The following is a 14,699-nucleotide window of genomic DNA, read 5'->3' as shown; positions in this document are numbered from 1 at the left end:
TCCCACGCCTCTCGGCCCCGCCCCACTCGCCACAGAATGGAAGATGACGTGAAACTTTAAAAAATAAGAATTATAATGTTTTACATTAATCATCTCAAATAATAAATCTGAACAGTCAATGTGATTACATGAGAAAATGGTAAACCAAGTGGCATTTATCAAAATGAGAGCATGATAGCACACTTTTCATACAAAATATTGTTCATTAATATAAAAACAAAACTATTCTGGTTGTCGAATATTACTGGAACATAGTTAATGTGATACATTACACCTGTATAGGACATTTGTGTGAATTTGATTTCATAAATCCACTAAAAGATTTTTAAGAACGGTTGTCAAAATCAAAACTATCACAAACATGGTAAATTAAGATAGAAAAAAATTAAGACAGCTCTGAAATGTAGCATCCATCATGTGCTTGTAGATGCCAAATTGGTTTGATATTTCGTTCTTTCCTCCACGAAATTCTTATGTTTTCATGTGCTGTCCGTTTAGGATTAATACGCCTTGTTTTGTTTTTCTATCACCTACTTCTTACTAAAACTCCCCCAAGTGGTGAGATATGTACGTACATGTTATTTGTAATTTAGACATATTTATTCAGCATCCTTATTATTATTATTATTATATTATTATCACAATGATTAGTGCATCAAATAAAAAGCGCACATTACTGCAGCTGATGAAGCATTTTAAAGCCGTTTTATGCAGTAGTGTACCATATAAACCTGCTTCAACACAAACGTCTCGATAATACATTTTTATAAACAAATTTAGTATTTATGAATAGAGCTGAATTGATTATTAAAATAATATTTTGTATACTGGGGCGTGCTAAAGTTACATTAAACGCGTTATATACTAATTTAAATGAAAACTGGAAAGACCATCGTTTTCGATGGTCTTCGCACGCCTGGGTTCTCTTGGTATCCTTCCGCGTGGAAACTATATTGGTGTCTAAATTAGTAAACCACTTCTTAGGACACAGCTTGGGCACTCAATTCCACTTGAGAAAGAGTAGTACAGATGCATAACATTCCCACGTTACAGTTTACACTGTATGACAATTCAAACAATTATCCACAAAACAACGGCGGATTAATTTCAAGGCTTACACCAAATTTCATACTGTGTAGCGGAAGTTATCTTACAACTCGTTCCGGTCTCCTTGCTGGTAAGTTGTTGCTGTTTTGGGGAGTGAATTTGTAATTTATATGCAGAATGAGTGGAGAAGTTCCTTATTAACTTTGTTTGAAAGACAACTGCCTTAAATATTTGCACAAATTGAGGTAAAAGGCGCTAAACCTGAGTTCTGCATGTGAATAATGACACGGTGTGGGTTAGCAGCCGGCTAACGTTAGTCAGTACCACAATGTTCTCTTTCTTCTGTGATTGGCCTGGTGTGCTGTTATCTTATGCAATATTATTATGAACACACGTAAATCATTTCCAAGAAGCGAAAGTCTCTGTGTTAATGTCAGCTTTGTGTTCGAGGGGTTGATTTAGGTTTTAACATTAGCACTTTAGCTCGTGCGCATCATGTCATGTCAGTGAGCGTGACTGCAGTAGGCGTGTTGTTGCAGTTTGGCGCGCCAACCTCTTCCCTAAACTAGAGGTCAGCTTATAAACTAGTCTGCATAAAACAATTTGTAAGTAATTGTGATGGATGCGATTTTGATTCATTTGCCATTGTTTTTGTTGTGAGCAATTTATATAAATGCAATGGCAAGTACGCAAAACAGATCGCTTTAAAACCAGTCTTACGGTAATGAACAGGGAAACGTCTTTGTTGCAAAATTCTTCAATAATAAACAAATTCAGGTCTATTTCCAAGTTCAGTTATAAAGCAGACAGTATAGTGTCATTATTATTAACCTTAAATTTCTCTGTGTATGTTTATAGTTTTCAGTCAGTTGTGATGTAGACAAGATGTTTACTTGCAAAGTCAAATGGAAATAATGTATCATTGTGTATGTTAAGATGGTACTACTATGGATTTTGACCTTTTAATATCACGTAAATACCATGTTATGTGAACATGGTAATGATTCAGTACCGCTGCATCTGTCAAAATAATATATTAGTATCATCTGATAAGATACTGTAGCTGTTTGTGCAAGGCTGACACTAATATTGACATCGCCCCTATGGTTATTCTCCTACAGATGACATGAATTTCTACTGAGACGAGTGCAGACATTAGTCTGCCCATATTCAGCGTAATCCTGTCTGTCCCGGCCGCCACCATGTCTTTCGTGCCCACCCCGAGCCCCACTGTGGTGGATCAGACCACTCTTATGAAGAAATACCTACAGTTTGTGGCGGCACTCACTGACAACAACACACGTGAGTGTACTCCGTTCAACTAAAAAGTTGCAATGTTAGTTGAAATCATTTTCTCTGCTTACCACGGTGTTTCTCTTTCATTTAAACATCAGCGGATGAGACCAAACTGAAAATGATGCAGGAAGTCAGTGAGAATTTTGAGGTGAGCCCTTGTTATTTTGTTTATAAAAAGCTTGAAATAAAAGACACTTCCTTATTTTAATTCCTATTGCTCATCGTCCACAGAATGTCACGTCCTCACCACAGTATTCTACTTTCTTGGAGCACATCATCCCTCGTTTCCTAACGTTTCTGCAGGATGGAGAAGTGCAGTTCCTTCAAGAGAAACCAACGCAGGTGTGCTTTTTAGTGGAAATCATATCGCATAAAGTCTTTATTGAGGCCTCATTCCTGACCTTTAAGTAAACATGAGGTTTCTTTGACTCTTGTTTTAGCAATTAAGGAAACTTGTCCTGGAGATCATCCACCGAATCCCAACTAATGAACATCTGCGGACTCATGCCAAGAACATCCTTTCTGTCATGTTCCGCTTCCTTGAGGTCAGCTTTCTTTACCTGAATGCCAAGCTTATTCTAATTTAAAGAGCCTATAAAATTAAAGCTGTCGAGCATTTTTGGACAAATATTTGTAGATGTAGCTGCATGCAAGAGGGACAGCAGAAACACAATGATGAGAGCGATGTACTTTAGTCCAGGGAATGGTACTCTGTGTGTGTGTGTGTATGAGAACTGTAAATTACCAATGGACCTGGGTGCTGAAAGCTCAAAACTGATAATATCTCAGTGTCCAAATGCTGATCTGTATGAATTCTGACTTGATTGTTTTGTCTTAAGGCAAATTATATATATTGGGAATAAATCACAACATTTTAAACTACGTGAAAAAAATCCCAGTTCTCTTAAAAAGGAATATTAAATATAATTTATTTTACAAATGTAATGCATCACCTTGTGTATGTGTGCTCGTGCATAAGTGTGTGTGTGTGTGTGTGTGTGCTCGTGTGTGTATGTTTTATATAAAAAATGGCTCTGATAAATTCTTGCCTCTGTGTTTCATCATTTAGATTGAAAGTGAGGAGAATGTGCTCATTTGTTTACGCATCATCATTGAATTGCACAAACAGTTTCGCCCGCCGGTCTCTCAAGAGGTAAGATACAGCCTTCTGGCACTCTGTGATGTTAACGAGCATTTGCATTTCCTGCGTTTCAGTAACGGTTATTAAATAACATCTTCCTGCCAACTCTTACAGATTCATCATTTCTTGGACTTTGTGAAGCAAATTTACAAAGAACTGCCAAAAGTAGTGGTAAGGTCTTTTAACCAAAAAGGTTTTAAGTGTGTTGAGGTTTTTAAGTATGTGTTTTCTGAACTTGTGTATCTGTCTGTCAGACGAGGTACTTTGAGAATCCTCAGGTTATTGCAGAAAACACAGTGCCTTCTCCAGAAATGGTGGGCATGATCACTTCAGTATTAGTGAAGACCGCACCGGAGCGTGAGGACAGCGAGACCCGAACGGTCAGTACAAACTCCAGCAGACCTGTACAAAATCCTCATTAGCTGAATAGTTTTGACAGACATGATCAGCAGAACACAATGATGAGAGCGATGTGCTTTAGTCCAGAGAATGGTACTGTGTGTAAGATTGTGTGTCTGCATGTGTGTTTGTGTGTGAGTGAACTGTAACGTACCAATAAGCCTGGACGCTGAAAGTAAAACTGATAAGATCTGAGTGTTCAAATGCTGATCTGTTTTCGTCTTTATGAACAAAGTCTGGCAGTATTCTAGTAGTAGTAACCTAATGTTATTATGGTGTAATTGTTTTGATCATGTTAACACATCTGTGCAGTAACGCCTGTATTGCGTGATCTGATCTTGGATGCATCAAGATGGTTAGTTAAAGGGATAGTTCACCCAAAAATTAAAAAATGTGATGTTTATATGGTTACCCCCAGGGCATCCAAGATGTAGATGTCTTTGTTTCTTCAGTAGAACACAAACAAAGATTTTTAACACAAACTGTTGCAGTCTCTCAGTCATATAATTGAAGTGGATGGAAATCACGGCTTTGAGAGTCAAAAAAACATACACGAAAAAAAAACTCTGCGGCTCGTGACGATACATTGATGTGTAAAGGCACAAAACGATCAGTCTGTGCAAGAAACTGAACAGTATTTATATTGTTTTTTTACCTCTGATTTTTCACCGCGTTCTCAACAGCCTCCGTGTGACGTGTCTTTTTCTTGCTTTAAGGTGGATTGGAGACTTATATAAGTGCATTACCTCCACCTATCTCTCAAGTGGACCATTGACACTCATATTTGAGATTGTAGATAGGGTGTCAATAGTCCATTTGAGAGATAGGTGGCGCTAATGCGATTAAGTCTGCGATCCATCATAAAGCAAGAAGACGCCTCAGGGCCGGCTGTTGCGAATGCGCTCAGGACAATTCGTACATTGCGGTGAAAGTCCCAATCTAAATACTGTACAGTTCCTTGCACAGACCGATCAGTTTGTGTCTTTACACATCAATGTATCATCATGAGTCGCAGGGTTTAATTTGGTTTTGTTTGTGCATGTTTTTTGACTCTCAAAGCTGTGATACCCATCCACTTCCATTATACGACTGACAGACTGCAACGGTTTGAGTTAAAAATCTTGGTTTGTGTTCTACTGAAGAAACAGTCACTTACATCTTGAATGATCTGGGGGTAAGCAGATAAACATCAAATTTTCGTTTTGGGTGAACTATCCTTTTAATACTACAAAAACAATTCTATCTCATGCATTTGTGATCTCCACAATATGTGCAATCAGTCACAAAATGTTTTGAATCCTGATTACACATGTATATTGTGCTTACCGCTTGGCATCAGATCAGCGACACATGTGTAAACAGGGTCTTTGTGGACTGTTTAGTTTGTGCAGAGTATTCCAACGCAAATAATATTTACTATATGTAGACACTAGAGGGCACCGGATTCCTGCTTATGATTTTTCTGCTTAAGAGGTGCTGGAATGCAGTTTCTTTTTTTCTTTCTTTTTTTTTAATTCTCTTTATACAAAAAGCAAATCAGTATTAGTACTAAAAAATAAGTTTTATGGTGACAACTGGTTCAGTCTCTCAGTGGCCTCATCCATCTCCTCTTTGTCCTCCAGCATACCATAATCCCCCGGGGATCGCTGTCACTCAAAGTGTTGGCAGAGCTGCCCATCATCGTAGTCCTCATGTATCAGGTGAGAGCCCATAAAAACACTCATTCAGTATTGACTTTATGCCAGCCACCCTCTTTTTAAAAAGACATGTCTCTCATTAAGACACTTGGCTTGTTTATAAAAGGTGCTGCCAATCATCTGAAATCCATACTTCATAGCTAAATCCATTGTTTTCTCCAACCTGCCACTCTTATCAAAATGACTGCTGTGATTAGATGTTTTTACCTCTGTTGTTACGAGCTTTAAATGTAAAGGAAATAGGTTTTGATGTTTTGAGACAGAAAATGACAGTCCACAGCTGTTAGGAGGCTACGATCAATCAAAGCATGGGTTTTATTTCCCCTTCTCTGCATGTTATCATTATACATTTGGCCAGCAGGTGTACTTCTGTTTTCTGCTTAAAATGCAGTACCCACAAAAATCACAGATACTGCTTTCAGAAATATAAAAATTTTTAAATGCTTTGATGCCGACTCGAAATTTCTATTTTGAATGTATGAATCTTATAAATGGTGTAACATTTTATGCAACAAGCTCGAGTCTGCTTTCTGTCTTATCGGCCTGCTGTTATTTAATGCAGTAATTGCATTTTCCGTGTGCTTTTTCCTAGCTGTACAAACTGAACATTCACAACGTTGTGTCGGAGTTTGTGCCTCTTATCATGAACACCATCATGCTGCAGGTGTCTCCGCAGGCTCGGTCAGTGACCTCTTGCGTCTTGAGCGTGTGGTGTTACATCACCACTAATGCACAGAAAAGGATTTCATAGGTGCAGTTTAACACGTAGTGACGTTGAAGTTTTCCTGGTTTCTGTCCGTGACAGGCAACACAAGCTGTTCAACAAGGAGCTTTATGCAGATTTTATTGCCGCACAGATCAAGACCCTGTCATTCCTGGCTTACATTATCCGGATCTACCAGGTAGAAACGTAGCCAACCACCTGTTTATTCAACTTTTCTAAACTTGTCTTAATACTCAAGCAGTGACGATGTGAAACGTTTGTGTGGCAGGACTTGGTTGGGAAGTACTCCCAGCAGATGGTGAAGGGGATGTTGCAGCTGCTGACTAACTGCCCCCCTGAGACGGCTCACCTGCGGAAAGAGCTGCTGATCGCTGCCAAGCACATCCTCACCACAGATCTACGCAGCCGTGAGTCATCCACCGCCAAACACTTTGCAGATTGTTGGCAGATATTCCCAAATAAGATATGCAAACCCTCGCTATTGTAGGAGCGCTCGCATCTGGTGTTAATTACACCGCTGAGCTTCATGGGGTCCCGCTTTGATATGTAACGGCTGCGTTCTCTGAGCTTCACCTCTCAATCAATAGCATTTGAGAGAGGAATCTGATACACTCTTCTAAATCATTAATCCTGTAGAGAAGGTTAAATGAATCGATGAGAAACTCTGAGTGTTGAGATCTGGCATTGATGTGTTCATGGGCCCCTGAGCTGTTTCGGTGGGCTTCAGAGCCTGCGATGGCATCTGATGAAGTCTGTTTGTGTTGCAGAATTCATTCCATGCATGGACAAGCTTTTCGATGAGTCAATACTCATTGGCTCAGGATACACTGCGAGAGAGACGCTAAGGTAAGAATGCAGATTAACCCCCTCTAAACCAGTATTATTTTTCATGTATAAGCAGTTACACACATTTAACTTCCAAAGCCTAGTTAGGCAGCGCTGCAAAAGGCATCGCAGATCCACTCAAAGGCCCCAATATACTTTGAACGAAATCGAAGTATGAACTGATATGACGTAATAAAGTTCGTTTAGGAATTTTGAAACCGCTCACCAAAGCAAAGTTTCTGGTTGAGTTCGTTTTGGTTCCTGAACATCTTTGAGCTACCTTTGGTCCGTGGCGATAATGCAGTTGTTGAATGTGTTCTGGAACTCTACCCTCTTTGATATGCACATTTATTTTTATTTGTGTATTTATTTTTCCCAGTTCGTTTCTCATTCAGCGGCGGTCAGGCAGGAGAAAAACATCACTAACATAAATACACTGTGTTGAATAGCTGAGCTGCCACACGTATATCCGCACCTGTACGATTGCTTGCAGAGAGACTTTAAAGATTCAGAGAAAGCATTTAATTCCTAGAAAGTAATTGCAAGGAAGCTTGGTGTCGATGACCTGGAGTTATGCAAAAAGCGACGTAGAGAAACATCAGATGCAATGTTTTCTAAAGCCATTAAAATAATGAAAGGAAAGAGTAAAGATATAAGGTAGCTAGTACCAAATACATGTGCTTCAAATAAATGTAACACCATACTGCTGCTGTTGTTGTTGTAAGTTTATTAGAAATGTTTGCAAAAGAAAGATTAGATGACATCTAAATGTAACAACAGAGAGTATGAGCATACACAAATCCAATTTCCATTATCGTCCAATATAACTAAAAATAAACCAATAACACTTGGTAATCAATGGTGATACGGACACATCTTGCATTAGTTCGGATGATTTTACTGACTCTGTTTTAATATCCAAGTTAATATCCAAATTCCTCAACACATTTACATACATTGATCAAATGTTGAATAAGTCAAAATTATAACGTAGCAAGACCAAATTCTATGTAACAGAAATGATTTATTTCAGTGCTTAGCTGGGTCTGCAGGCTACGCAGTCTGTTAGTTCCCCTCACCTGCTGAGCCAGAGTCGTTTGTTCTTATGTCTTATGTCTCATCCCCATAGGTTAATGCTATGTAGTCTGTACAGGAAACAGAATTAATTAGTTTGAGTCTTTTGTTCACGATGTGACGTCACGTGAAACAGCAATGAAGCCTCGGGAGATAAGCTAATAATTTCTGTTTCCTGTATTTAACCTATACGATGTTGCGCATTCACAGTCAACATAGAATGAATAAATCACTCTGAGTTATATTAAAGATTTATTCAAAAGAAATGAACCATGTCTATCTATGTAAACAGCAAGGTAAATGACTAGATTTTGGATTGGAGCCATAATAATAATAAATGTTCATTTTATTGTCATTTCTTGAGTGTGGCTAGAGGCCACAATCCTTTTCCTCCCAAGTTTCTTTGGGGAAAGAAAAGTTATATTTCATTAAGTGCAGCATATCAGAATTGATTGTTAATGGCGCGTGACTGAGCTGAGTTGCCCCACTGGGCAGAACAGATCCAGGTGCCCATCTTCATGTGCCAGGCTGTCCTGGCATTGCTCACTGTCTGTCTCCCTGCCCCAGATGTCATATGCCTGCCAACGCCACCCCTCTTTCATCCACGGCTTCCATCAGCCTTCAGCAGGCAAATTTGGCAGGACTCAAAATCTGTCAAAGCCATTAGTGTCGTTTATTCTGAAACCTTGCCTGAAATCCCCCAAGTATCGACCCAAGATAGTATTAGCCAAGTTAAGAGCTATTTGTTCTTTGAGGGTTGATTTTTGATCAATTTCAGGCTGGAGGTTCCACGCCACAGGAGTAGACGTATCTGTAACAAGTCAATAGAATTATCAAATTAAAATAAAATGTAGCTACACTGCTGTTTAAAAGTTTGGGGTCAGTAAGATTTTTATTTTTTTAAACTAATACTTTTATTAAGCAAGGATGCATTAAATTGATAAAGTGTTAGTAAAGACATTTGTTATAGAAGGTTTCTATTTCAAATAAATGTTCTTTTGAACTTTGTTGGTTACACTTTATTTTATTTAACATTGTCTTTGTTACAGTTTAATTATATTTAAAAGCTAAATAATATTAATTAACTACATGTACTTAACTATATGATTAGGATTAGGTTCTGACTTTGGGTTACTTGCATGTAATTATGCATAATAGTTATTATAATAGTAAGTACATGTAATGTGTAACAAGGACACCTTAAAATGTTACCACTTTGTTCATAAAAATTATTCTGAAAGAATTTTCAGCTGTGATGATATGAAATTATCTTTTCTGGAGTAATGGCTGCTGAAAATGCAGATTTGCCATCACAGGAATAAATTACTTTTTTTAATTATTTTAAAATATTATTGTTTTTACTGTATTATTGGTCATATAGATGCAGCCTTAGAGACCATCAGAGACTTAAAATCTTGTGGATGACATTTGTACATGAGCAAATGCAGTTAAATATGGTAAAGGGTTAAATACAGTCACTTGTGTCTCATGGAAACACACTGGGCAATAGTCAACATTGCCATGTTATCGAAATTGCTACTGAGAAGTTGTAGTTTTGCCACAACCCTAACAGAAATCCTCTATAAAGCTCAGATTCTGTATCTTGATGTTTCAGGCCCTTGGCATACAGCACGCTAGCAGACCTGGTGCACCATGTTAGACAGAACCTCCCATTGACGGACCTCTCTCTGGCTGTGCAACTGTTTGCTAAGAATATTGACGACGAGTCCTTACCCAGCAGCATCCAAACCATGTCCTGTAAGCTGTTGCTTAACCTCGTAGACTGTATCCGATCAAAGAGCGAACAGGAGAATGGAAATGGAAGAGACATTCTCATGAGAATGCTGGAGGTGAGAGAGACTGGCACATTAGCCTGTGTAAACTACACTGTGATTGTGATTACAATAGGATACAAGACTGGCCACATGTAAATGCATTTATAAATGCCCCAAAAATACGGATATGACTTCTTCTATTCTCAGGTTTTTGTGTTGAAGTTCCACACCATTGCACGGTACCAGCTGGTATCTATCTTTAAGAAGTGCAAGCCCCAATCAGAGATGGGTGTGGTGGACACAGGGGTGTTACCAGGAGTCCCAGCCACCCCTACTGTAACTACACCCGCCTTACCTCCACCTGCACCCCCAACACCCGTCACCCCAGCACCACCTCCAGCCACATCTTTTGATCGACCTGGGGACAAGGAGGACAAACAGACCTTCCAGGTGTCCGACTGTCGCAGTCTGGTGAAGACTCTTGTATGTGGAGTGAAAACTATCACATGGGGCATCACTTCTTGTAAAGCTCCTGGAGGTGAGACAGATTAACTTTTACATGGCTTTAGATTGTGCAAAGTCATTAAATATCGGTTCTGTTTAACATTTTCTTTGTCTGGACTATTGAAGTTTGTGGAGTTTCTCAAAGTCATTGGAGGGCTAATATTCTCCCCTTGGTATTGATGTATTACAGAGGCACAGTTCATTCCCAACAAGCAACTCCAGCCCAAAGAAACACAGATCTACATCAAGCTGGTCAAATATGCCATGCAGGCTTTGGACATCTACCAGGTACGACCGTCCACTGATTAATGCACAACCAAAATCATTACACAAAATAGCTTAAAACCTTCTGGTAGAATAGCTGAGGTGTTTAAATCTGAATGTCACATTATGTTGAGAACATAATAAAGTTGGTTTATTCGAGCACACTTGGAACCAAGAGCTGAAGTTGACATCTTATGACAAAGCCAACCCCCTTTTGGCTAGGTACAGATTGCCGGCAATGGGCAGACGTACATTCGTGTGGCCAACTGTCAGACGGTGCGGATGAAGGAGGAGAAGGAGGTTCTAGAGCACTTCGCTGGAGTCTTCACTATGATGAACCCTCTCACCTTTAAAGAGATCTTCCAGACCACTGTCCCATACATGGTGGAACGCATATCCAAAAACTATGCCCTACAGGTACTGGCAGTTTTAGTTCATACAAGAAATGGCTTGACACTTATAAATTTTTTTACAAAATGATTGACTGTTGATATAACATGGCTGTTCAATCCTTTAACAGATTGTTGCAAATTCCTTCCTGGCCAACCTGAGCACCTCTGCACTGTTTGCCACCATTTTGGTGGAGTATCTGTTGGAGCGTCTGCCTGAAATGGGCTCCAATGTAGAGTTGTCAAACCTCTATCTCAAACTCTTCAAACTGGTCTTTGGTTCAGTGTCTCTCTTCGCTGCTGAAAACGAGCAGATGCTCAAGGTGAGTGTTGTGTCTTATGCACATGCAGGTTTATGAAGCTTTTTTTGTCTTTTAGTTGGCTAAGGTGATTATTTAGAGAGTTGAGTAGGTAATTTGCAATTTTTTCAGAGTGATTGGATGGAGGGATTGCTCACACCCTCAAAGCTCTGATGACACTGTGCTGTCTAACGCCTCAGTGCCAGTAACTGTGCTGCATTAATTTTAATGCATTCTGTCAGCTCCTCTGATGAGAAATGACACTTGTGCCTCAGATTGACAGGAAAGACCAAACTGAAGGTCACTGTTGAAATAGTGGAGAGGAAGAGGTTTCTGTATCTCACTTCCCATCGATCCTGTTGCCCGCTGAAATAATCCTCTTATATTCAGTGTCAACTTTTTGAAATAATCTTTTTTTTTTTTTTGTTAATGGTTGCAGTTTACTTCTAGTTTCACACACACATAAACTATAATTCAGAAGTTTAAAATTGATACTTTTTGCTTAAACTTATTTAGCAAGGATGCATTAAATTGATCAAAAGTGACAAAGACTTTAAATTTTTTTTTATAAAGGATTTATATTGTAAATAAATGCTGTTCTTTTGAACAATTTATTCATCAAAGATTCCTGAATTTTTTTTATTTATTATGGTATCCACAAAAAATATTGGTTGAACGCTAAATCAGCACATTAAAATGGTTTCTGAAGGATCTCATCACACTGGATTCAGATTTTTTTTATTTTTTATTTTTTTGATCAAATAAATGTAGCCTTGATTAACATAAGAGACTTATTTCAAAAACGAAAAAAAAAAAAATTGCAATGACTCCGAACTTTTGAACGGTAGTGTAAGTGTTCGTCATATCAATGTATACTAATAAATATATTGTCTGAATATATGCCAATCAAGCAGCATGGCTTATATATTAGTATTTAGCTTTTGCTCAATTATTCAGTTGTTGTTACTTTACAGTGAAGAATTAAAGTTTGTATTTTTCTTCTCAAGGATGTATTGAATCTCTTTTTTTAGCCTCACCTTCATAAAATAGTGAACAGTTCCATGGAGCTGGCTCAGTCTGCTAAGGAGCCCTATAACTACTTCCTGTTGCTGAGAGCCCTGTTCCGCTCAATAGGGGGAGGCAGCCATGACCTCTTGTACCAGGAGTTTCTGCCTTTGCTGCCTAATTTGCTGCAAGGTGAGTGAGATCATTAAAGAGTTAGTTTAGTGAACAAACTCTTTAACTTTAGCAGTTCCTCAGAACAGAACACAAAGGGGCTTTTAGGTAAATTCTAAAAGCGTCATAGCGTAGGTAAATATAATCACAAATAGGGATCAAAAAACCATTTGATCCATTGTGGGGGTAGCAAAATAAATGAGTATCAACTCTACTCATATTTTCTGTTGTTAATGCCATGTCTGTCACCTCCTTGAGTTTTGACCCTTTGTGTCATCTCTTAGGTTTGAACATGCTGCAGAGCGGCCTCCATAAGCAGCACATGAAGGATCTGTTTGTGGAGCTGTGTCTCACTGTCCCTGTGCGGCTGAGCTCTCTCTTGCCCTACCTGCCCATGCTCATGGACCCACTGGTGTCTGCACTCAACGGTTCCCAGACTCTGGTCAGCCAGGGCCTGCGCACACTGGAGCTCTGTGTGGACAACCTACAGCCTGACTTCCTCTATGACCACATCCAGCCAGTCCGAGCTGAACTGATGCAGGTAAAAGCTTGGACCTCTAATCTTAGACCTGACTGAGGCCTGGTGGATGATTCAAATGTTTTCTGAAATGCATTTATAAACAGGCGTTGTGGCGAACACTTCGTAACCCTGCGGAGACCATCTCCCACGTCGCTTACCGGGTACTGGGCAAGTTTGGAGGAAGTAACCGGAAAATGTTGAAGGAGTCGCAGAAGCTGCAGTATGTGGTGACCGAGGTTCAAGGCCCCAGCATCAAGGCAGAGTTCACAGACTGCAAAGCCTCCGTTCAGCTTCCCATGGAAAAGGTAATGCTTAGATCATCCTCATACAAGCAGCATCTTATTGTGTTGTCAGTGCATGATACCTTTTAGGACTGCACAACATATTGGAATAAAACCAATGCTGCAGTATAATCAAACATATTCTCTGCAGGTTTCAGAATGAATAATAGTGGCACTGTTCATTTATGTGTGTAAATTACATTACATTTGCAGCGTATAAGTGAACACAGTGCCATCCTTCACTCTGAGACCAGGGTTTATTTGATTAAAAAAATGGAATGGGTCGAAGATGTTTGTCACATAAAAAATTATTTTAGTTTTCTCTGCAGATGCACAATCACCTCAACCTGTATATTTTTCATATTGCTGTATACCTTGTCAGCTTTAAAGGAGTAGTTGTCATATACTCATTTTCATGTTCCAATGTAGAGTTGCTAACTCTATTTATATTTAATACTGTTTTTCTCAGTGCTGTTAGAGGTTGATTTGAGATGAATCTTGCGTTTGTTGTCTTTTAAGGACTCTCGGAGAGCCATCAGAGTTTGTGTCATGCTTTTAAAAACACTACGGAAACACCGCTTACTAGATTGCATGAGAGCAATCTCAATAAACCGTAATGACTTCCTTCAGTATGTCAATTTGCCCTCTATATGTGTGTGTGAAGGGGGAGGGGAGGTTGAGGGGTTAGAAGAGGGGTTCTCGTCATGTAATGAATCCTTGTCAAAGTGTAGAGTGTGCAGAAAGACATCGTCTTCCCCAGGTAATTAAATAGATGATCAGGCTGTAAGCTGTGCTCATCTCTTCCCTCCTTCTCCACCCCCCCTCCTCTAATCAATCTCTCCCTGCTGTGCAGACGGGATTATTTACTCCAGCTAATGGCCCTTCCTGCTGCTCATCGCTGCTTGGGAAAACGCAAACTGTCATTTCTGTAATTGTGTTCACTCCACAAAGATGGATGCTACCGCCATTGCCCCATCACTGCTTAATTTCATTTGCATGCGCCCCGTGGTTGCCGCAGGCGGCAGCTGCTGTTTGCAGGCGCCCGGAGCCCAGTGATGTGTTTGGTTTGAGACAGACAACCACTCATTCTGTCCCCCATAGGACCGGCCTTCACTCTCAAAGCATGCACACTTGTTTCAATATGTGTCGAGATTTCCAAGCACGGTTTGATTTGGACACCAGCCGAACTGAACTGTCTTCTCATTTAATATGAAGCCTGTCTTCGTTCCTTCTCTCCAGGAACCCAGACGGTTGTAAATGAGAGCTAATGCAGCGTAGTTCAAGAAAG

General features: G+C 39.6%; 1 protein-coding gene across 5 annotated transcripts in view; it reads left to right on the top strand.

Moving 5' to 3' along the window:
* The first annotated feature begins 1,120 nt into the window (after positions 1-1,120).
* The window catches only part of LOC127968975 (transformation/transcription domain-associated protein), a 76,386-nt gene continuing 62,807 nt past the window's right edge, over positions 1,121-14,699 (top strand). For 2 of the 5 annotated variants that reach the window (XM_052570482.1, XM_052570481.1), the window contains exons 1-21: positions 1,121-1,177; positions 2,169-2,349; positions 2,442-2,491; positions 2,575-2,685; positions 2,784-2,888; positions 3,413-3,496; positions 3,599-3,655; positions 3,739-3,864; positions 5,506-5,583; positions 6,173-6,261; positions 6,386-6,482; positions 6,573-6,711; positions 7,072-7,150; positions 9,819-10,053; positions 10,186-10,516; positions 10,673-10,770; positions 10,969-11,163; positions 11,267-11,458; positions 12,466-12,631; positions 12,895-13,151; positions 13,235-13,435. In XM_052570482.1, coding sequence (XP_052426442.1) covers positions 2,250-2,349; positions 2,442-2,491; positions 2,575-2,685; positions 2,784-2,888; positions 3,413-3,496; positions 3,599-3,655; positions 3,739-3,864; positions 5,506-5,583; positions 6,173-6,261; positions 6,386-6,482; positions 6,573-6,711; positions 7,072-7,150; positions 9,819-10,053; positions 10,186-10,516; positions 10,673-10,770; positions 10,969-11,163; positions 11,267-11,458; positions 12,466-12,631; positions 12,895-13,151; positions 13,235-13,435 — 2,790 coding nt within the window. In that variant the 5' untranslated portion in view covers positions 1,121-1,177; positions 2,169-2,249. Of the gene's footprint in view, positions 1,178-1,213; positions 1,293-1,384; positions 1,404-2,168; positions 2,350-2,441; positions 2,492-2,574; positions 2,686-2,783; positions 2,889-3,412; positions 3,497-3,598; positions 3,656-3,738; positions 3,865-5,505; positions 5,584-6,172; positions 6,262-6,385; positions 6,483-6,572; positions 6,712-7,071; positions 7,151-9,818; positions 10,054-10,185; positions 10,517-10,672; positions 10,771-10,968; positions 11,164-11,266; positions 11,459-12,465; positions 12,632-12,894; positions 13,152-13,234; positions 13,436-14,699 lie in introns of those variants that run through there. The other 3 variants (XM_052570486.1, XM_052570485.1, XM_052570484.1) reach the window with 3 other exon arrangements.

Source organism: Carassius gibelio, chromosome B12 (assembly GCF_023724105.1).
Source record: "Carassius gibelio isolate Cgi1373 ecotype wild population from Czech Republic chromosome B12, carGib1.2-hapl.c, whole genome shotgun sequence".
In the NCBI taxonomy this organism is placed as follows: Eukaryota; Metazoa; Chordata; class Actinopteri; order Cypriniformes; family Cyprinidae; genus Carassius; species Carassius gibelio.
This window is presented reverse-complemented; position numbering and strand designations above follow the sequence as displayed.